Genomic DNA, 20,980 nt, shown 5'->3' on the forward strand with positions numbered 1-20,980 from the left:
TGGACTTCTGTTCTAAAGATGTGGCAGTAAAACCTTTTGTATCTTGAAGTGAATAAGAAAGCAGACCATAGAATAATAGTCATGCATGTGCAAAGAAACTCTGGCAATATTTATATCCTCTGTACGTCTCAAATTCCATTAGTAATAGCACTTAGACTTATATACCAATCCATTGTGCTTTACAGTACTCTCTGAGTCCTCTCAGTATGTTGGCATACTGCCCCCAACAATCTGGATCCTCATTTTACCAACCTTGGAAGTATGTAAGGCTGAGTCAAACTTGAGCCCATGAGTATCAAACTCCACACTGTGGGCAGAGTTAGCCTGTACTACTGCATTCTAGCCACTGTGCCACTACAATAAAAGCTGCAGTTTTGTGATGATTTAATTGTACCTTGCCTTTAAATTAACACTAGACGAATGGGAACTAGTAAGCCAAGCATAGGTCTTACAAAGGCCCATACATTTATCTGGCAGGGATGACAACATTTTTATTTCTTAAAAGATGAATTCCGGGTCCTCATGAGAATCATTATAGTGAGTATGTGAATAACGGTAGTAAAGTACAGGTGGTCCTTGGGGTATGGCTAATTGATTAGCAACCGTTCAAACTTGGTAACTGCATTGAACAAAGGGGATTTATAACTGGTCCTCGGAGTTCCAGTCATTACAGTGTGTTCCCTGGTCATGTGACTGTGATTTCCAATGTTCCCTGCTGGGTTCCCACCAGCAAAGTCAATAGAGAGGTTGGAAGTCATGGTCATGTGTGGTCCCTGCTTAATGATGGCAACTGGGACTATTGGAATTGTTGCTAAGTGACATGGTCATGTTGCATTTTGCATCTAGGTCAATTAGCAGCGGCAACTCCCAACTCAATTACTATAAAGTGAGGGTAACATTTGCTATGGCGCTCGTAAAGAATTCACAATTTTGACTTACCTGGATTTGTTGTTTTCCATGTTGAAAATTCATGGAATTTAGTTTTCATAAGCAATTGCTCTCTAAAAATAGAATTACTTCTGGAATTCTACAAGAGAATAACAGAATGTTTCTACTCTGAAAGGATTTTCTTTTTGCATGTTAGTGGAGGCTTTGTGTACTGAGACTCAGAGTGCTTTTAGACCATAAATCTTTCTAAATCTGTTTCAAACATAAACATGCAGATGATTATCTGACTGATAAAACACAGTATTATGTACTCAAAGTCAGATAGCCATTCTACTAAAAAACTAAGAATACATATGTAAAGTTTTAACTAGTATGAATACATGAAAGATTAGAATTTAGTCTCTTTCTGGAGCTCAAGAAATGGGATGGATCTGAGTGGGAAAATTAGTGGTCTGTCCTTATCTGCCTATGTTTTCTGAAATCATACCATTTTCCATCTTAACAGTTTACAAAAGAATTCTCCACATTATGTAATAATAACAAGTGATGGAAATTTGACCTTAGTTACATACTTAGCTGATTCTAGCAATGAGACATTAGATTTATGTTTATGTTAATAGTATTTGCAAAGTTGAAGATAATAACTGGAATTTTTGTGAAATTGTGGGTTACTGCTATGCGGAATTGCAGATTTGAGAACTTGTAATCATTCTTGCATTATAATACAGTATATGGATTTATGCCATATCCAGAATTTTGTTTTTCTTATTTACAGAATTATATCTCAATCAGATCTTCCAGTTTTACTATTGATCGAATGCATTGCTTTACTGTTCATAGTTTTGTCAGTGATTAGTACTGCATTAACCAAGTGTGTTCAATCCAGAGTTCAATCAGGATAATTATCTGTATCTTATTTCTTTTGTTTACATGTTCTGAATTTTTTTACTCACATTCTTTTCACTTCCTTCAAAATATGAAATACAATTAATTTAAAAATTATGCAGCCTGTACACATTAAGCTGGAAACATTTTGGTTTTAAAGTTGCTTTAGAATGTACTGCTGCTGGGATTATAAACTACATGAGCATTTGAATAAAAACATTGTATTCTATTTTCCCTACAGAAATCTTTATAATCCACTTCTTATGACCTTCTGGAATGGCAGTTACCCATTGAAAGGTTTGTGCTGGAAGATTCCTGAGGGATTTGTACTTCACAGATAGCAATGGAGTATGAGAGAAGGTAAAGTATTCTTTCAATTACTTTACAGCCTAGGAAGAAATATGTTGTGTCTCTTTTTCTTTAGAATTGCTCGAGTTAGATAAGCAATGCTGTTAAACAAAGAAGTTGTGAAAAGAAATCAGTGCTAATTTTAGGATCAGCCTGTTAAATTTTATACTACCAAAATGATGCCTCTATATATGGACTTGACCAGATATAATATATAGAAATCATGACTATATTATTGCTCATAATAGGAGGAACTCAATTGTATCATCAAAAGTATGACCAGGTGCTGACTGTGGAACAAACCATGAACTACTTCAAATTAAGCTAAAAAAGAAGAAAGCCAATCAGTTTCCAGGTTATGATCTTGATTATATACCACCAATTTTCAAGAAAAGTTTCAGGAATCGCTTTGAAGTCCTGATCTTCATTGATAGAGAATCAGAGAAATTATGGAATGAACTTAAACATGAATGTGAAAAGAGGTTGTTGAAAAAGAAGAAGAAAAAACTGGGTGTCAGAATACATCATGAAAATTGCCAAGAAGCCAAGAAAGACAAATAAGTTTCAGAGAGCTGTTTGAAGAGATGAGAAGCACTATTAAGCAACATTTATAAAGACATTGAAGTTGAAAAGAAACAGAAAAAATGATTGTCTTTTAAAAAGAAAGTTCTAACTTCAAATTAGTATCCTAAAGCAGGGGTCACCAACCTTTCGGATCTCAGGGACCACTAAATTCATAATTTTAAATCCCAATATGAATTTTTAAAAAAGATCAATAGTATTTAGTGCAATATAAAAAATACAAATAATTTTTCAACGGACCACAAACATTTTCTCATGACCACCAGTGGTCCGTGGACCACTAGTTGGTGACCACTGTCCTAAAGGACACTACAAGTGACACCTAATTCAAAGGAGATCAAAGGAAGTTGGAAGGAGTATATTGAAATACTATACAGTAGAGGTGTCAACATCTAAGATAACTTAGAGAAGATATTCCTTGTTTATGACAACCTCTAGTACTAGAAGATGATATTTTATCAGCACTCCAGTCATTACTAAATTGGAAAGCTGCAAGAACTGATGGAATACCCACTAAAAATGGTAAGCAACAACAAAAACCCCAGTCCTAATCAAGTTATGCCAGTAAATCTGAAGAATGACACGGGGCAAACCGATTAAAAGAGGTCAACCTACCGTATTTTTCCGACTATAAGACGCACCGGTGTATAAGCCGCACCAAGATTTCGAAGAGATAAGCAAGGAAAAAAAGTTTTTGTCCTCCCCGGCCCCCAGGAGCACTCTGCAGGCTTCAGTAGGGCTGGGGGAAAGCAAAACTGCCCCCTGTTTTTCACCAAAACGGGGGCATTTTTCCCTTCCCCCAGCCCTGCTGAAGCCTGCAGAGTGCTTCTGGGGGATAGTGGAAGGCAAAAACGCCCCCGTTTTTGTGAAAAACGGCCCATTTTTCACAAAAATGGGATGGGGAGGTGGGGCTTCGGGAGGCCAAAAATGGCTGTATTCGGTGTATAAGATGCACCAACATTTTGACGCTCTTTTAGGGAGGGAAAGGTGTGTCCTATACTTCAAAAAATACGGCATGTTCCAATACAAAAAAAATATTGCAGTGTGCAAACTATTGTACAATAACTTTAATTTCACATACTGGCAAAATAATACTTAGAGTCATCCAACACAAATTAGAGACCTACATGGAAAAGGAGATTGCCAGATGTTCAGTCTGGCCTAGAGAAGACCAAGCAATACAGGACATTATTACTGATGCATGCTGAATAACTGAAATGTCAAAGTATATCAAGAAGATGTCAGTATGTGCTTCATCTATTACAGAAAGGCCTTTAATTGTGTCAATTTGTGCAATATGCTCAGAAAAATGGAAATCTCAGAACATCTCATTGTCCTCACGAGAAATTTAGATACAGATCAGGAAGCCACAGTCCAAACAGAACATGGTGAAACAAATTGACTCTAGGAGTATCACAAGTTGAATACTCATCCCTTATTTATTCAACCAATATGCAGAATATGTATTAAGGGAAGGACTGGACTGGTAGAAGATGGATGTGGTTTTAAAATAGGAGGGGGGGGGGGGATTTAATAATCTGCTACCACTGTTGACACTACGCTGATAGTCAAAAATGCACAGGATCACCAAACCTTAGTACTAAGTCAAGCAGCACATTGAAAAAATGGGATAAAGACCAAATTAATGACAACAAGGTAGAACAACCAGCCTTAGAATTGACAATGGACTTATTGAAATGGTGGATAGCTTCTGCTTTTTAGGGTCAACCATCAACAGTAAAGGAATAAACAGTCAAGAAATATGCAACATGTTAGTACTTGGTAGAGCAGCCATGAAGACCTTGGAAAACTTATTCAAATGCCATGATGTGTCTACCCAAAAAAGTAGATCCAAAGGAACAGATTAGAGATAGATTGTTGTGGACAAAATCTACCTATATGATTGCTTAGGTGTTGAAAGCAACTTGATGGCACATAATTTATTAAAACTAAATGAATAGCTAAATTAAGGCCAGTCTCTCTTTAATCATCATTAATTTCAACATCATTATTAGTAGAATAGGAAGAATGTATAGTCTGTAATGATGAACATGAAACTTTGTGAGCTGGCTTACAAATATAGTGGAGCCTTTTGGGGGCAAAGCAACAATACAGTATGAGAATTGTGTGTGGATAACAATATAATCTACTGTATTTGCCCACTGTTCTTAATGTTGTAAAGAAAAGATTTAGCCCAAGAAAGTCACTTAATGCACTCTACCAGAGAAAGCAGCTATAGAAAGGGCTTGGCAGTACTAGGAAAACTATTGTGCTGAGTTTTGCCTGCGTTTCTCATCACTAGAACAGCAAAAAGAAATGAAAAACCATAACTTGTAGCGTCATTCATGTACCCTTCCAAGTTACAGAAGTATAGAAAATAGTAATCAATCAGTGGATCATTTTTTTAAAGACTGAGTTAGCCTAAATTGTTGCCTTTCAATTGACCAGGACAATTGCTTTCAATCATATCTGTTAGAAGGGATTTCCAGTATCATTACGGACATGCAGTAGGAGTGAATGCTCTGATTTCCATCGATTGCTTCATGAGGATTAAGAACAATTCACTGCAGCAGCAGAACTTGCTGGATAGAGAATGAAACATATCATGCATATGTTGAGTGACAGTCAATAAACTTTAATAGGTGAAGAACAGCTACTCTGTTAGGAATCTTAGTTTGAGCATACTACTGAAGAGGATTTCACAAAGATTTGTGTCCACCTACCATCAAACATGAATATAGTTCCATTTAACAACCCTATTCATTGCACTTTAGCATGCAAGTAATTTAATTTGCAGCCAGAACAATTCTCTCTTGCTGATTTTAGTTCATAATGAAGAAGTTATAGCCATTTAACTAATGTCAGTCTACAACACTCATCTTCAATCCCTCTCTCGTGCTGCCTGGGAGAGATGGGGCATAACGTCAATACTGTTTAGAAGCCACAAGCTCTCAGCATATGTTGTTTTAACACATACACAAAAATACAGATTTGTTGTATGCTCTGCCCAGAAAGACTTGATTGTGAGATGGGCAGCTATATGGATAAATACAAGTATATAAAGAGTAAGGGAGTAAGAGTAAGGGAAATAATTTCCCAAGAGTAAGGGAAATAATACTCTTTGGAAGCCCTGACTTCTTTAAATATACATTTTGTCAGTTTTTTTCTGTTTCAATCGTGGTATTAGGAAGCTGTAGCGGAAAGTTTAAGTAGGGCATGTGCTCCCCTCTTAATCAGTGGTTGTACTAGTACTTTACAATTCTTTTTTAACGTTTCTTCTTTTTGTACACTGTAGAGGTGGCCGTGGGGATCGGACAGGTCGATATGGTGCTGTTGAACAGGTTCAGGATGAAAACTCAGAAGGCCGGAATCAGAGGGACCATGATTACAGAGATATGGATTATCGATCCTACTTGAGAGATTTCAACAGCCAGGAACCTGCTAATGATTATGATGATTCCTCCGAAGAACACAGTGTGGAGGTGAGTGGAGGGTAAAATCTCCTTCCAGTAAATCTTACCTCCTATTCATTTAATGGTCACCTTCATGCAGTTTTCTCAGAAATAGTAGAGTAATGACTTTTCTGAGCAATTCAACAACTTGGAGCCTTTGAATAATTGCTGCCTTGTGAGTAAGAATTCCTTCAGCTCATCCTTTAGAGTCCCTAAGGAAATTCCATGCCGTTCAAAGTGGAGCTGATTGTGGGGAGGTCAAAATTATTTACTATTTGTTACTTTAATATATATGTCGCCCATCTCTCATGGAGGCAGCTCTATGCAGCTTATAATAATTAAAAACTAATAAAAATGTTAAAACAATAAATAGAAACCTTACATTAATTTGAAATTGACAAAGATGGTAAGAAAGAAAGCAAAAGCATGCAGCCAGGGGGGGGGGGGGTAGGGGAAGAGAAGAGGGAATGTTATCTAGTCTGTTAACCAGAATGATCTGATCCCATTGGGGCCCTTAGGCCAGTTGGCAGAGTCAGGTCTTCAAGCCCTTTCGGAAGGGTGGGTGCTGATCTCACTTTGGAGGGGGACAATGCTTTCAAAGGTCAGGAGCCATGGCAGAAAAGGCACTTCTCCTGGACTCCCAATCCAGGAAAAGGTGCAACTGGCAGACAATACGAAGTTGTGCAAAGGCTCTCCTAGCCATGACTGTCACTTGCTCTTCAAGCAGGAGTCATGAGTCCAGGAGAACTTCCAGGTTGTGCACCAGGTTGGTCTGGGGTAGTACAAGCCCTCCAGAAATAAAAATATTAAAAGTCCCAGATCCTGAAGGTCTGTGCACCCAAAGCCATTTGGTCTCATCCAAAATCCCCCATTCAGATCCCCACAGCTTCCAGGCACTGCAAGAGAGCAGTGACAGCAGCATTTGTATCCCTGGGAGTGGAGATATAATATTGAGTATCATTAGCGTATTGATTGTACCTCATCTCATGGTGGCGGATGAACTCACCCAACGGCTTTATGTAGATGTTAGAAAGGAGTAGAATACTGAGCCCTGCCACAAAGGAGCAGCCATGGGCTCTACTTCTCATTTCCTAACAACACCAATTGGGACCTGCATTGGAGAAAGGAGACAAACCAGTGTAAGACTGCCGCCCAGCCCCAAGCCTTGCAACCAGCCTCAAAGGATACCATGGTTATCAAAGGCTGCTGAGAGGTCAAGGAAAGCAAGGACAAATGCACTAACCCCATACCACTCTCACCAAAGATATCCACAGTAACAATAGCATTTAGGCTTATATACCGCCATAGCTCTTTACAGCACTCTCTGGATGGTTTACAGTGTAAGCATTATTTGCATATTGCCTCCAACAATCTGGGTCCTCTTTTTTACTGACTTCAGAAGGATGGAAGGCTGAGTCTTGAGCCCCATCAAAATTGAACTCCAGGCAGTGGGGGCAAAGTTTGCCTGCAATACTACACTTTAACCACTGTACCACCAGTGCTATTTCTGTCCCCAGAACAGCCGGAATCCTGACTGGAAGGGTTCAAGATAATCCATTTCATCCAGAATCCTCTGAAGCTGCTAAGCCACCACCTTTTCTACCATTTTCCCTAGAAAGGGAAAGTGGGAGACTAGATGAAAATTATCCAGACAGTTGGGATCAAGAGATAGATTTTTTTTTGATGAGCGAGTGAAGCTCAATCGCTAAGTTGCTGAGCTTGTTGATCAGAAAGGTCGGCAGTTTGGTGGTTTGAATCCCTAGTGTTGCATAACAGGAGTGAGCTCCTGTTACTTGTCCCAGCTTCTGCCAACCTAGCAGTTCGAAAGCATGTAAAAATGCAAGTAGAAAAATAGGAACCACGTTTGGTGGGAAGGTAACAGCTTTCCGTGCGCCTTCAGTGTTTAGTCATGCCGGCCACATGACCACGGAGACCTCTTCGGACAGCGCTGGCTCTTTGGCTTTGAAACGGAGATGAGCACTGCCCTCTAGAGTCAGGAACGACTAGCACATATGTGCGAGGGAAACCTTTACCTTTACCTTTAAAAAATCCTGGAAATGTCCTCGACTGCAATGAAGAATTTATCACTGCCTGTACCCACCGGACAGTCACCAAACAGAAGGGACAGGAATCTAATTGACAGGTGGTTGCAGTGATAGCATGTCCCTGTCCACTTCCTCAGGTCCCACAGGATCGGATATAAGATCTTTCCCCAGGGATCTCTAATGTACGTGCATCGTACATGCATTCCAGCTGGGAGTGAATCCAAACGACTTTGATTGCCAGTTGTTCAACAGATTCCTCTGTATGGCCTTGGAGATGATCACTTGAGCTCTCCTGTCCCAGGAGAGACCGGGTGATCCTGAACAGGGCTGCCAGGCAACAGTCTGTAGATGCAACAAAAGTGAAGAAACAATGGTGTTTTGCATCTCTTACCACCGCAAGGTAGACCTTAGTAGCAGATATAAGTGATGTCTGGTTGGATTCATCCTTATTTTCCCTCTTGCGGGTTATATGAAGAAATCATGTAGGACTATATGCAAAATAATTGAGACACTGGACCTGGGTTTGTAGATAAGTGCTTGTTCATAAAACATGGTGTCTATTTGGCAGAATGCTCGGAGGGCAACGTGGTTGTCTGTACATTTCTAGGCCTTTGCCTGCAAGCTTGAGGGATTCTTTGTCTAGGTCAGTCTTGGCCTTCCACTCTGCTAAGGTGTTGTCTTCTGTGCTGTTATTTCTTAGGATTCTTATGAGGCCTCCTCCGGATCAGAGACACAACACAGAAAACGAGATAGCCCAAATGAGCATTTGGGATTTCCTGGTGATGGTGATTACCGGGACCAAGACTATCGGACTGAACAAGAAGAAGAAGAACAGAAGGCTAGCAGTATCATCATGCTGAGGATGTTACCGCAATCTGCTACTGAGAGTGATGTAAGTTGGTTGCTTGGGCTAAAAGGTGTGTTTTGAGATCTTTGATTCAGGAATAGAGAACGTAAGGCCCCCTTGCATATAAATCCAAATAAACACTAAACAAATGTTACTGAACTCCATTGGCATGGTGGTTGGGATTACTGGCATTTGTAATTGAGCAGCATCTTGTAGGAACAGCCCATACAAGAATTCATTAACATTCACTACTACTTTCAGTGTCAATGGAATTTCTCAGTCGTCCAGGTCATAGTTGTCCCAAAAGTGCTTTTTCAAGAGGCAACTGGACTTCCTTCAGTGATTGTTATATTAAAGCCTCCCGTTACTGGCATTATTAACAGATTTTTTGCATTTGTAGATCCGGGCTCAGCTGCAGGCACATGGATTCCAGCCCCGTGAGGTGCGACTGATGCGAAATAAAGCCTCAGGTGAGCTTCTGTTCACAGTTTTTTCTACTCCTTTCTTTTGATATGATTGTAACGGTTCAAGTAGCATTTGACACACTGCAAACTAGAATGTGGTATGCTATGTGCGTGTGTGCTTGTGGAGCAGTTTTGCCCTGTGGCATTAAGTACTCAATTGTAGCTTCTGCTGTAGGGTATTTAGGATCTGCCAATCAGTGATAAGGATAAGTCAGTCTTCCCGATGTTAGCAGTTGATTCAGAGGTAGTCCTTTAAGTGCTATTGTCTGTTATCAAAATCCTATAAATGTAGGCCTCAGGGGTTCTTCTGCTGTGAGATTGGCCTGAAAAAGGAGCAGAAGATGTGGCCTGTCATTTCCAAGTTTCACTGTATTCTGCATAAGTGTGACTCTTTGGAGGTTTAGTGGTTCAATATTGCTTTTCCTATTAAGATGAATTCTTACTTGTGCTCTGTCTTTCTTACTTGGCCTCTTTCACAAATACATGGCAAAGGATGAAGACAACCTTTTGGTTATATATTGCACTTTCTATTTGACCATATTTTATCAGATACGTCGGTGTGCCTTTTTAGATCTTTGCAGCCTGAATTCGACTCCATTTTAAGATTGCTACCGATGAAACATATACCTGGGCATGTGTCTGACTTTTGACCCCCCACCAGGTTAACTATAATTCTCCAGGCACTTGTGATTCGCCAAGGATTTAAGAAAACTCCTAGCTTTTTTTTGCCTTTTTTTGTGATGGGATAGGCGATTGTCAAGCACCTGTGTGAATACAGTACTTAATTAGTGACATTGCTAAGTTTAATAAACCATAAATAGTGCCAGCCTGCATTAAGGAAGACAGGTTGCCAACAGGTTGGATGGGTATGGTATATGCAAGAATAAAAATAGATCTCTTTAGTTTGCTCCAAAACAAAACAATGTAGGGCTGTTCTGAGAATAAAGTAAGTTGTTTAATCAAGCAGGTAAGTATACTTCTTCTTGCCAAGGTTATTCCCTACCTATCTCACACACACTTGCAGGCCCTGAGATAGGGCTGTGTACCTTTCTTTTCTCTCCCCCCCCCCACTTCCTTTATTTTAAAGCAAGGTTTATGTTTTTGATGATATCCTCCGTATCTGCCCTTGTTGTTCAAGGCCTGAAGTGGACTGGCAGATACTGCAAGCCGGAGGGTACAGAAAGGCACCCTGCATCTATGGGCAACCAGAGGCTAAGAGAGGACAATTGCAATGCAAAATGAACTTTATATTTCAACAAAGGCTGGAATTGCAGACTTAGAGAGAGAGAGAGAGAGACTCACAAAACGTAGTCTCTTGAACGTTTCCATTTAGTGGACTGGTGTTACCTAATGTCAGTTTGGTTTCCCTTTCAACATTTTATCTTAATTCCAGGGATACTAAAGAAAAAAGTGGGAATCGGTGCCTTTTTGGAATTTTAATAAACATCTCTCAATTTAGGCACATGAATTTATGTTACATTTATGCAAGCAACATTTATTGTTCTTTATTGCAGTAGAAATGGACTATTGTTGTTTCTGTTGGACAGATGGACCGATAAGATTGAAAGGGTGCTTGATGGAGTCATCAGATGAATTTTAAGCTGGTATTTAATTCCAATTCTTTCAGAATCAAGTTCAGCAGACTGCAGCATTTTATCTTGATCCTCTCCTGTTACGTGGGGTTATTTTAAATCACCCTAAAGCTAAACAGCAAAGTTAGTGGGACAAGTGCCATATGTAGCCTCCTGCATAAGTTCTTTCAACCAGCTATTTCTTAAAATATGAAAAAAAAAATACAACTGACTCTATTAGTGCTAGAAATGGATCTCTTCAGTATTCTCCTTCTTGTCCTTTATCCTTTCGGTAAGCATGTTGAGACACCACAATTCTCTTCTCAGTTCTAGGAAAAATAAACAACGAGATGGTTTGAGTAGCAGTGAATAGCATCTGTCCATCAAAAATACTTTACTGGAATGATCATAAGAGATGCTGGTGACCAGCATTTGAGTCTGCACCACTCCATTTTGCAACTTAGGGTGCCTTTTCTGTGCCTTCCCACTCTACCTTGTTTTCTCCCCTGCGCCCTGCCCTTGCCCCATTTGGTACAGCAACAGGGGTGCGTGATGTTGGCTGGATCTGTTGACTAACACACTGCGTCTGTATCTGAATGCTGTCCTCCAGGTCAGAGCCGGGGCTTCGCCTTCGTCGAGTTTAATCACTTGCAGGACGCTACACGATGGATGGAAGCCAATCAGGTTGCTTTGCCGCACTTGAAACCCACAAGTACTGCTACTGTTAATGACCAATCTCAACACCTGGTTCATGTGACAAATTCTAGATGCCGTCCCCCCTTAGGGAATCACTGAACTGGGATTAGGAAGAGCAGCTAGAACTGAAAGTCAGCTATCTTGCCTTGTTTACAATTCCAGGAATCAGAGTACTGGGAACTGGGTGTTTGACTTCTAGGGTCTACTCATGACCTGAAAAAAAGGGGAGGGGGGGTTCAAGAAAACAGGGCTTCAGAGTGACATTAAGAAATTCAGGCAGCAAGTCAGAACTGGATTTAATTTCCACCACGGGGATGACAGTGGGATCTGACAAGTTGAGCAGGGGAATTTAGATGCTGATCCACATTAAGGGGATTGTGGGAGTTCCTAGCAGTAAGAAATAGGGGCTTGGGAAATCATGAGTCCTGTCTATGTTCTCCCTGCTCTGGAAATATGCATGCTCAGTATGACTCCGGAAGTTTATAGCTGTAGCTGAACAGTAGATATTGAAGCTGGCCACCTGTCAGTAGGTGTCTTTTTCTCCATAATCTGCCAGAGATTATTATGACAGGAGTGCAAATCTAAAATGGAAACTTCCCCAGGAAGGTTTTTTTTCTCTCCTTTATCACAACAGCTGTTTCTGGACAGTCTCTCTGTCTAAGACCCCATGTTCTCTTTAGCATCGTAGGTTTACAGCAGAGATGATGTTACATGCCAAGTTTTTAAGACCCAAACTGTGTCTATTCTGACTAGTTTAAAACTGTACTCTTATTTCCAAGCGACTATAATCTGGATGAAAATGCAATCCTAGCCCTGACTGGGTTTCCTGGGGTTTATGCAGCTGTGGCAGTTACCTTTGCCATTTCCTTTTCTTCCTGTTTTCTTGTGTTGACAATATAGTTGGGCCACGTGTGCGCATCCCCAGTGGGAGCTGACATGTGTAGCCCCAAGCATGGCTGAGATGATACATGTGGGAGGGATGTGGAAAAATTGAGTTGAGAGACATGGTGAGGGTTTCCTTTTAAGCACAGACTGTACAACTATGTGTGAAACTGGTAGTGTTTCTCTCCGAAGGTTGGCAGTGGGCAAGAGATAGGCAAGGTTCTTGCATTTACCAGAAAGAGGTTCTAGTCAATTAGGTCTTGACTTAGCAGCTTTTAGGAATTGGTTTTGGAAAGTGGTCTGGTCCTCCTGGATTATATGCCCATATAATTGTTTGACGTGTTCACCAAATGTTGAGACCTTGCAGTTGAATAAAATAGTAATTTTGATAGGCCATTTAGGGAATATACATTTAGAGTAGACAGTTGGATTGGGGTGTTGCGTATGGTAGAACAGAATAGAAGTCTAGCATTGAGCATCTGTGGATACGTGCATACTATTAAAATCTTATTTACCATTATCTCTCCCAAAAGTTTTCATTTTCAAGGGAGATTGAGCGTTTCTCCAAGCATGCCCTTAAACTGGAATTGACACTACTGTAGCAGAGATTTGTATTGAATGAGGGAACGGGTAGGGAAATATGCCCATTGTGGGGGCACAGTGGTACTGGGTTGGAAAAAGAGAAGAAAAGAGAGATGGTGGGGCAGAAGGTCAACAGAGGTTATTCTAGTGGTCTAGAGGTATTGTATAGTGATATCTCACAGCACGGCTGCATTTCTCTTGTCTGTTTCTCCCTTTCTTCATCTTTCTCTCTTTCTCTCTCCAACACACTCTCCCTCCATCACAGCTACCGGACGTCCCGGTGCCTTGGGTAGAAACAGGTGTCGGCCAGATTAGGTGTGCTCTAGCCAAATAGCCAAGTTCCAAAACTCTCTCAGCCTATGCTCCCTTCCCTCCCTCATCCATTCAGCTGAAGGGTTTGAACCTCTCCTTCTTTCTGCTGCGGCAGTGATGGGCACCTTCTCTTTGCCTCCACTTCAGAGTCTCATTGGGGTGTTTCTCTCCCTGCAGCATTCACTCACCATCCTTGGTCAGAAGGTCTCCATGCACTACAGTGACCCTAAACCCAAGATCAATGAGGATTGGCTCTGCAGCAAGGTACCTGCTTTTTTGAATCAGTTTGTAGAGGTATTCCATGATGTGGTACTCAGAGCTATGGGTTTGGACTGCAGTGTGAAGGATGTTGTCCTGCTGGGGTAACAAAATTAGTAAGCTCAGCAGTGGCCTGATGTTCTTAGAACAATGGTTATGACTTTTTTCCAATTGCAAGGGGCAAATATTGAATATTAATCAAAGGCAGAAGCAAAACCTCCCTGATTCTTTGATGAAGACTCAATATAAGTTCAGCCCTCTTACTTAGTTTTGCTTCTCAAATAATGATTAAAGTGTTATTTTTCTGAATATTTTCTAAAATAACAATTGCAAATGTTTTCGTCAAAGATTGCACCAACAAGAAAATAAAAGATACAGCGCAGTTTAGGAAGCTTGACTTTATGAGCAAAGACTAAGGCATAATCGGACAAAGGGATTATTTTCTCAGGTTTTATTGAATATTTTTGAATGCTTTTCCATCACAAGCATTAGGACAAGAATTTAAATTATGCATTAAGGGATAGTACTAGCAGGTATAGTGGCTTTCAGTCACAAAGATCCTATTCCAATAGAATATCTACTGATAACTAAGAACACATGCAGAAAAAGCTTCTTTGCAAGCATAAAATAACACAAAGTCGTGAAAAAAACCTGAGATGCGAGGGACAATACATTATGGATACCAAAGTCAGGTTGTGTATTTTCCAACTTTAATTATTTGAAACCACAGATACCAAATCCTTGGATAACGAGAGCCACTTGTGATTTTGCAATAAGGAACATATCTTGATAGGGAAACACTTTTATAAAAGAGTGTTCCATGGGGTACATTTATTTGAAAATAAAAATTGTCTTTTTTTTCCACCCAACAGTGTGGAGTTCAGAATTTCAAGCGCAGAGAGAAATGTTTCAAGTGTGGGATTCCCAGATCTGGTAAGATTAATAGCTCAATTCTTTTAGCTCTGTTTGGACCTGTAGAAACTACTCTTAATTCCCTCTCCCTTTTCATCACCTTCCATTTTGCAACAGAAGCTGAGCAGAAGTTACCCCCTGGCGGTCGCTTAGATCAACTAGTGGCATTATCAGGGCGTGAACTCAGCCAAGGCCTTCTGCCTCTCCCACAGCCATACCAGGTGTCAGCAGCTCTGTCCACTCAGCCTGTGGCCCCCATATCTGAACCATGTGCAGAGAATGCTAATGACAGTGAGTATAAAATTTGATATACCGTATTTTTCGCCCTATAAGACGCTCCGGAATAAAAGACGCACCCAATTTTAAAGGAGGAAAATCAAGAAAAAAAAGATTCTGAACCAAATACTATAGTAAAATATTTTATATCAACTGTATAAAGTTAACAGCAGTTTAAGAACAATTTTATGTCAACCATGTAACACAGGGGTGTCCAAACCTTTTTCAAAGAGGGCCAGATTGGATGAAGTGAACATGCTGGAGGGCCGAACATTTTTCCGAACATTCTTTGAACAATAACAATTAAATGCAAATGAATTATTTTATGCCAAGTTAATTGCAAATGGCATACTTTTCATTTCATAACATTAAGATCAACTGACAGCTGAGTTTTCACAATGTATCCATCTTTTCCCTGAAGACTCGTGTTTAGTACATTCAGATGCTTTCTTTCCTCTTTCCCTCTTACTTGTCTATCCTTCCTTCCACCCTCCCTTCCTCCTTCCCTTCCTTCCTGCCTCCCTTCCAGTTCCCTCCTTCCTCTTTCCTCCTGCCTGCCTGCCTTCTTTCCCTCCTGCTTATCTATGCTTCCTTCCTTCCTTGCACCTCCCTCCCTTCTGCCTGCCTGCCTTCTTTCCTCTTTCCCTATCCTCCTATCCTTCCTTTCTCCCTCCCTCCTTCCCTGCCTCCCTTCCAGTTCCATCCTTCCCTCCTTCCTTCTGCCTCCTTCCTGCCTGCTTGCCTTCTTTCCTCTTTCTCTCCAGCGTGTCTGCTTTTCTTTCCTTCCTTCCACCTCCCTTCTGCCCTCCTGCTTTCTTTCCTCTTTCCCTCTTACTTGTCCGGATTTGGGGTGGGGGGTGGAGAACGCTAGATGGGACACAATCAAACTTGATGGCAGCGCCCCGATCTCAGTAGCCAAAGCCTTTGAATCAAGTTTGATTGTGTCCCATCTAGCGTTCTCCACCCCCCACCCCAAATCTCTCTGGATCCGGAGAGATTTGGGGTGGGGGGTGGAGAACGCTAGATGGGACACAATCAAACTTGATGGCAGCGCACCGATCTCAGTAGCCAAAGCCTTTGAATCAAGTTTGATTGTGTCCCATCTAGCGTACTCCACCCCCCACCCCAAATCTCTCCGGATCCAGAGAGATTTGGGGTGGGGAGTGGAGAACGCTAGATGGGACACAATCAAACTTGATGGCAGCGCACCGATCTCAGGAGCGAAAGCCTTTGAATCAAGTTTGATTGTGTCCCATCTAGCGTTCTCCACCCCCCACCCCAAATCTCTCTGGATCCGGAGAGATTTGGGGTGGGGGGTGGAGAACGCTAGATGGGACACAATCAAACTTGATGGCAGCGCACCGATCTCAGTAGCCAAAGCCTTTGAATCAAGTTTGATTGTGTCCCATCTAGCGTACTCCACCCCCCACCCCAAATCTCTCCGGATCCAGAGAGATTTGGGGTGGGGAGTGGAGAACGCTAGATGGGACACAATCAAACTTGATGGCAGCGCACCGATCTCAGGAGCGAAAGCCTTTGAATCAAGTTTGATTGTGTCCCATCTAGCGTTCTCCACCCCCCACCCCAAATCTCTCCGGATCCGGAGAGATTTGGGGTGGAGGGTGGAGAACGCTAGATGGGACACAATCAAACTTGATTCAAAGGCTTTGGCTACTGAGATCGGTGCGCTGCCATCCAAAATGCTATTACTACGATCTCTGCCGCCTGGAACCGCCCGAGAAGCGGCAGGTAAAGCGGGCGCTGCAGCGATCGTCGTACCAGCATTTTGGATGGCAGCGCACCGATCTCAGGAGCCAAAGCCTTGAGGCACCTTTCATTTGCAGGAGGAGGGCAGCTTAAAGCAGCGCCCCAGCAATGTGAGGAGCCGCTGCCACCGCCACCACCGCCTAAGCCCTCTCGGGAGCCCAGCCGAGCGGGAGCTCTGAAAGCGAAACCTCTCTCCTTTCCAGCCATCACGATCTCTGCAGCCCCCTCTTTGCCTGCCCCATTTTCAGATGACCCAGTGGCTACATTCGGCTTACAAGACGCACTCAGATTTTTACCCTCTTTTTTGGAGTAAAAAAGTGTGTCTTATAAGGCGAAAAATACGGTATACAGCAGCAATAAAGTCATTCAATTTTCCTGTTGTTCCACCATGAAACTGTTAATAATTGTAGATGAGAGGGTTGAGCTTTATTAATTAGGTTTCTTCACTTGATTTATTAATTTAAAAACCTCAAGCTTCTGAGGAAGGTTCCATAACATTTTACATAGTTGAATTTTTGTGTTCAGTCTTAGAAGTCAGTTGGTAGGCCCAGCGTGGTTGTAAAATAGAAATTGGCTGGTTTAATTAGTGTAGCTTTTCAATGTAACTCCTAGCTCTAGAAATTGAGCGCATATTGATAAGTTTGATTGGCAAATAGGGGGAAATGTGCTAATGTGTAGATGTTTTATACTAGGTTTTAAAATCTTATACTGAAGAAAGCCCTTGCAAAAGTCGATTCTGCTGTTGGAATGAATTGTCAACTATGTTTGAAAGTAATCTGGTATCAGGACTTGGTATTATCATTGGTTTGAAATGGATAATGAAGAATTTATAAAGTTGAAACAGGAAACAGAGAAAAACAGAAACAGAAAAACACTGTTTGCAAAACAAACATAGTTTATGAAAATTATGGAGAAATATGTGACTGCAGTGAGCTGAATACACGCACGCACGCGCACACACACTATAGCTATTGGTCAGCTATTTTATTACTGTTACCTTGTTCCGTTCTCCTGTTGAGAAAAAAATATACAACAGCTTTTTATTTGATAAGAGATTTTTTTTCCTCTCCAGGAGTAGAAGATAGTTGCAATAGCAGTAAGAAAAACGAGAAGGGAATTTGCTCTGCTACTGTTTTATTGTTATTGCTGAGAAAGGGAATAGCATAGTCAAGTATCTGAAATTAAAAAAGGGTGTTCTCCTGACTTGAACTATTGGTTGGAAGGCTGTTTTGTTGTCCATTAGAAGCTGTTACCAAAACAAAGCAGCCAGACGGTAATGGCAGTGTATACTCAAACTGTAGATCTGCCATTGCAGAATAGCAAAAAGAGTGCTCACAGTGTTGTTTAACCTGTTTAATTCAGATTTGGCTTGGCTTCCTATTATATTTAACAGAAAACAAGGATAGTTAAATTTCCTTTACGGCCATGAGGGTCAGAGTCCTAAGAATTAGGCAGTATATAAATGTTATTTATTATCATCAATAAAAGAGGAAGGCAACATTTTATTGGCTTTTACTAACTACTTTCTTAGCTATGCAGAGTTAAATTCAGTCAGGTGGAAATTCACATGTCCTCATAAGTTTACAGTTCCAACTTCATACTGTTTCTTATTCTGCCAGCCATTATCTTGCGAAACCTGAATCCACATAGCACAATGGACTCCATCTTAAGTTCCTTGGCGCCATATGCAGTTCTCTCCTCATCAAATGTCCGTGTCATTAAAGACAAGCAGACACAGCTCAATCGTGGTTTTGCTTTCATTCAGCTCTCTACTATTGTGGTGAGTGCAACAAATAGCCCACGTGGCAATTCATTTTTGCATTAGAGGTTGAGATCGTGAGAATGATGAGCTTTAGGAAGGTAATATAATAGCTTAGAAAACAGAGCTTAATTGAACTTCTAGTCTGAGGAAAGCTAAGTTTATGGGAAAGTAAGCATACTAATACTTACTTTAATAACTGGAGAGCAAAACACCACCTTGGTGCTACCTTGGAGCACAATCCAAAATCTTTTGTGCATTGAGTCCATGTATTATAGAATTACCCATGGTACAAAATGGATGATCGAGGTAAGGATTAATAAGATTTTGTTTACCTCTGAGTTGCACCCTCCAAGACATTTAAAGAAATTGCTAAGACGAAATAGCAATGGCAGTAGCAATAGCAATAGCGCTTAGACTTATATACCGCTTCACAGTGCTTTACAGCCCTCTGTAAGCAGCTTACAGAGTCAGCCCCCAGCAATCTGGCCCCTCATTTTACCCACCTCAGGAGGATGGAAGGCTGAGTCAACCTTGAGCCTGGTGAGAGTCGAATTGTTGGCAGCCGGCAGTCAGCAGAAGTAGCTTGCAGTACTGCATTCTAACCACTGCGCCACCTCAGCTCATGTAGAGACTAAATACCAGTAGGACTCATGTTTCTTTAGGCAGATGGAAAACAATGTTGGAAAATAGGTTGGATTGAGACAGAGGGATCAGATAACCCAGCAATCCTTTGGGGCTGAGAGGGAAGTTGATTTTGCGTATTCCTGATTCACCCCTACAGCACACTTAACATCATATTAAGCAAACGGTATGTTTGTTTTTCTGAGGGTTTTCATTTCTTGTCCTTTTGTCTCTCAGGAGGCAGCTCAGTTGCTGCAGATCCTTCAGGCCCTGCACCCACCACTAAACATTGATGGCAAGACAATTAATGTGGAATTCGCAAAAGGTTCCAAACGGTTTGTAAGAAGTCATTTGCCTAGAACAGAGTCTTCTGTTTGTGTAGGAACACTCGAGTCATTGAGTTTGGGTGGGTAAAAGTTGAATGCAATAAAATTTAAAAATTCTTTATCCCTTTGCAGGGACCTAAGTTCATCAGATGGAAACCGCATTAGTGCTGCTTCGGTAGCCAGCACTGCCATTGCAGCTGCCCAGTGGTCTATCTCACAGGTAACTAACTGATTGAGAGAAGAGAAAGGAAAGAAGGTTGAACGGGTTTTGGACACAGAAGAGGAAGGGGAGATTTTTTTCTCATCTCTCTCCTCAAACCTATTCTGGAAAAAATCAGGCTAAGGCTTTTTTTCGGGGTAGATCCTATTTTCGGGAAAACATATTTTTTTTATTATACATATATTGAGATAGGTAGGTGGGTGGATGGATGGATGGATGAATAGAGTTGTAGATATATCGAGTTTCCCCGAAAAATGGGATCTACCCTGAAAATAAGCCCTAGATTAATTTTTAAAGCATGCACCTAATATAAGCCCTACCCCAAAAATAAGTCCTAGTGAAGGGGGTGGGCGTGGCCAGCACAGGAGGGTGCTGATGGTGTCAGAAAAGCAAGAGTTGTGGGCCAGAGCAGGCGACCAGCTGCGGGAGGCTCGTCTTCGCGTCTTTCACCTTGCATGTGGTCTAAGCGGCGTATCGGAATCGCTTGCCTTCTCAAGCGATTCCGATACGCCGCTCACACCTCTGCTCTGTCTGTTGCTGTACTGCTGTGCAAAGATGAGCCGCCCACGGCCGGCCAGCCACTATGGCTCACCAGCTCTCTGCTTTCCTGTGGCCCGCATGGCGCATCCAGATAGCCTGGGTTCCCCCTACGCCTCCGTTTCTGTCTGCTGCTTGGCAGAGAATCAACTCACCTGTGCAGCGCATGCTGATGAAGCGTAGTGCAATATATGCTGATGAAGGGGCCGACTGGTAGGTTGCTGCTGCTGCTGGGTACCGTCGGTCCCTGCGCGCTTTCTGCCTGTTGTACACACACACACACACACATATATACACACCACACACACACACACACACACACACACACACACACACATATATATATATATATATATATATATATATATATATATATAAAATTTAATATTACAAAACATAGTGCTGTAAAATAATTACCTTTTAAAAAGAAGAAAACAGCTATGTCTGACCATTTGAATCTTTTCTTTATTACTGTGTGGGATAAAGTGTAATTACTACCCTGCCTTAGTAACAGATTTCCTCTTAAACGTGGACTTCCAAATAGGCATCGCAAGGCCGGGAGGCCTCGTGGGCTACCCAGGATGAGCAGTCGGCTGATTATGGCTACTACCAGCATGATGAAGCTTACAGCACTCAAGAAGCCACAGCATACTCGCAGGGGGGATACCTGAAAGGATCCCAGTCTGGATCCTCTGGGACAGCAGCTGTTGGGAAGGCAGACAAGGGGGAGGGATCCATAGCAGGTAA

General features: G+C 41.6%; 1 protein-coding gene across 2 annotated transcripts in view; it reads left to right on the top strand.

Moving 5' to 3' along the window:
* Positions 1 to 20,980, top strand: part of RBM10 (RNA binding motif protein 10) — a 32,627-nt gene that overhangs the window by 4,140 nt on the left and 7,507 nt on the right. For both annotated transcript variants that reach the window (XM_081954499.1, XM_081954498.1), the window contains exons 2-13: positions 2,015 to 2,133; positions 5,999 to 6,185; positions 8,901 to 9,092; positions 9,448 to 9,517; positions 11,693 to 11,766; positions 13,732 to 13,818; positions 14,685 to 14,745; positions 14,842 to 15,015; positions 18,387 to 18,547; positions 19,388 to 19,485; positions 19,609 to 19,696; positions 20,778 to 20,976. In XM_081954499.1, coding sequence (XP_081810625.1) covers positions 2,117 to 2,133; positions 5,999 to 6,185; positions 8,901 to 9,092; positions 9,448 to 9,517; positions 11,693 to 11,766; positions 13,732 to 13,818; positions 14,685 to 14,745; positions 14,842 to 15,015; positions 18,387 to 18,547; positions 19,388 to 19,485; positions 19,609 to 19,696; positions 20,778 to 20,976 — 1,408 coding nt within the window. In that variant the 5' untranslated portion in view covers positions 2,015 to 2,116. The remainder of the gene's footprint in view (positions 1 to 2,014; positions 2,134 to 5,998; positions 6,186 to 8,900; positions 9,093 to 9,447; positions 9,518 to 11,692; positions 11,767 to 13,731; positions 13,819 to 14,684; positions 14,746 to 14,841; positions 15,016 to 18,386; positions 18,548 to 19,387; positions 19,486 to 19,608; positions 19,697 to 20,777; positions 20,977 to 20,980) is intronic.

Source organism: Natrix helvetica (genome assembly GCF_964273705.1).
Source record: "Natrix helvetica genome assembly, chromosome: 1".
Classification (NCBI taxonomy): domain Eukaryota; kingdom Metazoa; phylum Chordata; class Lepidosauria; order Squamata; family Natricidae; genus Natrix; species Natrix helvetica.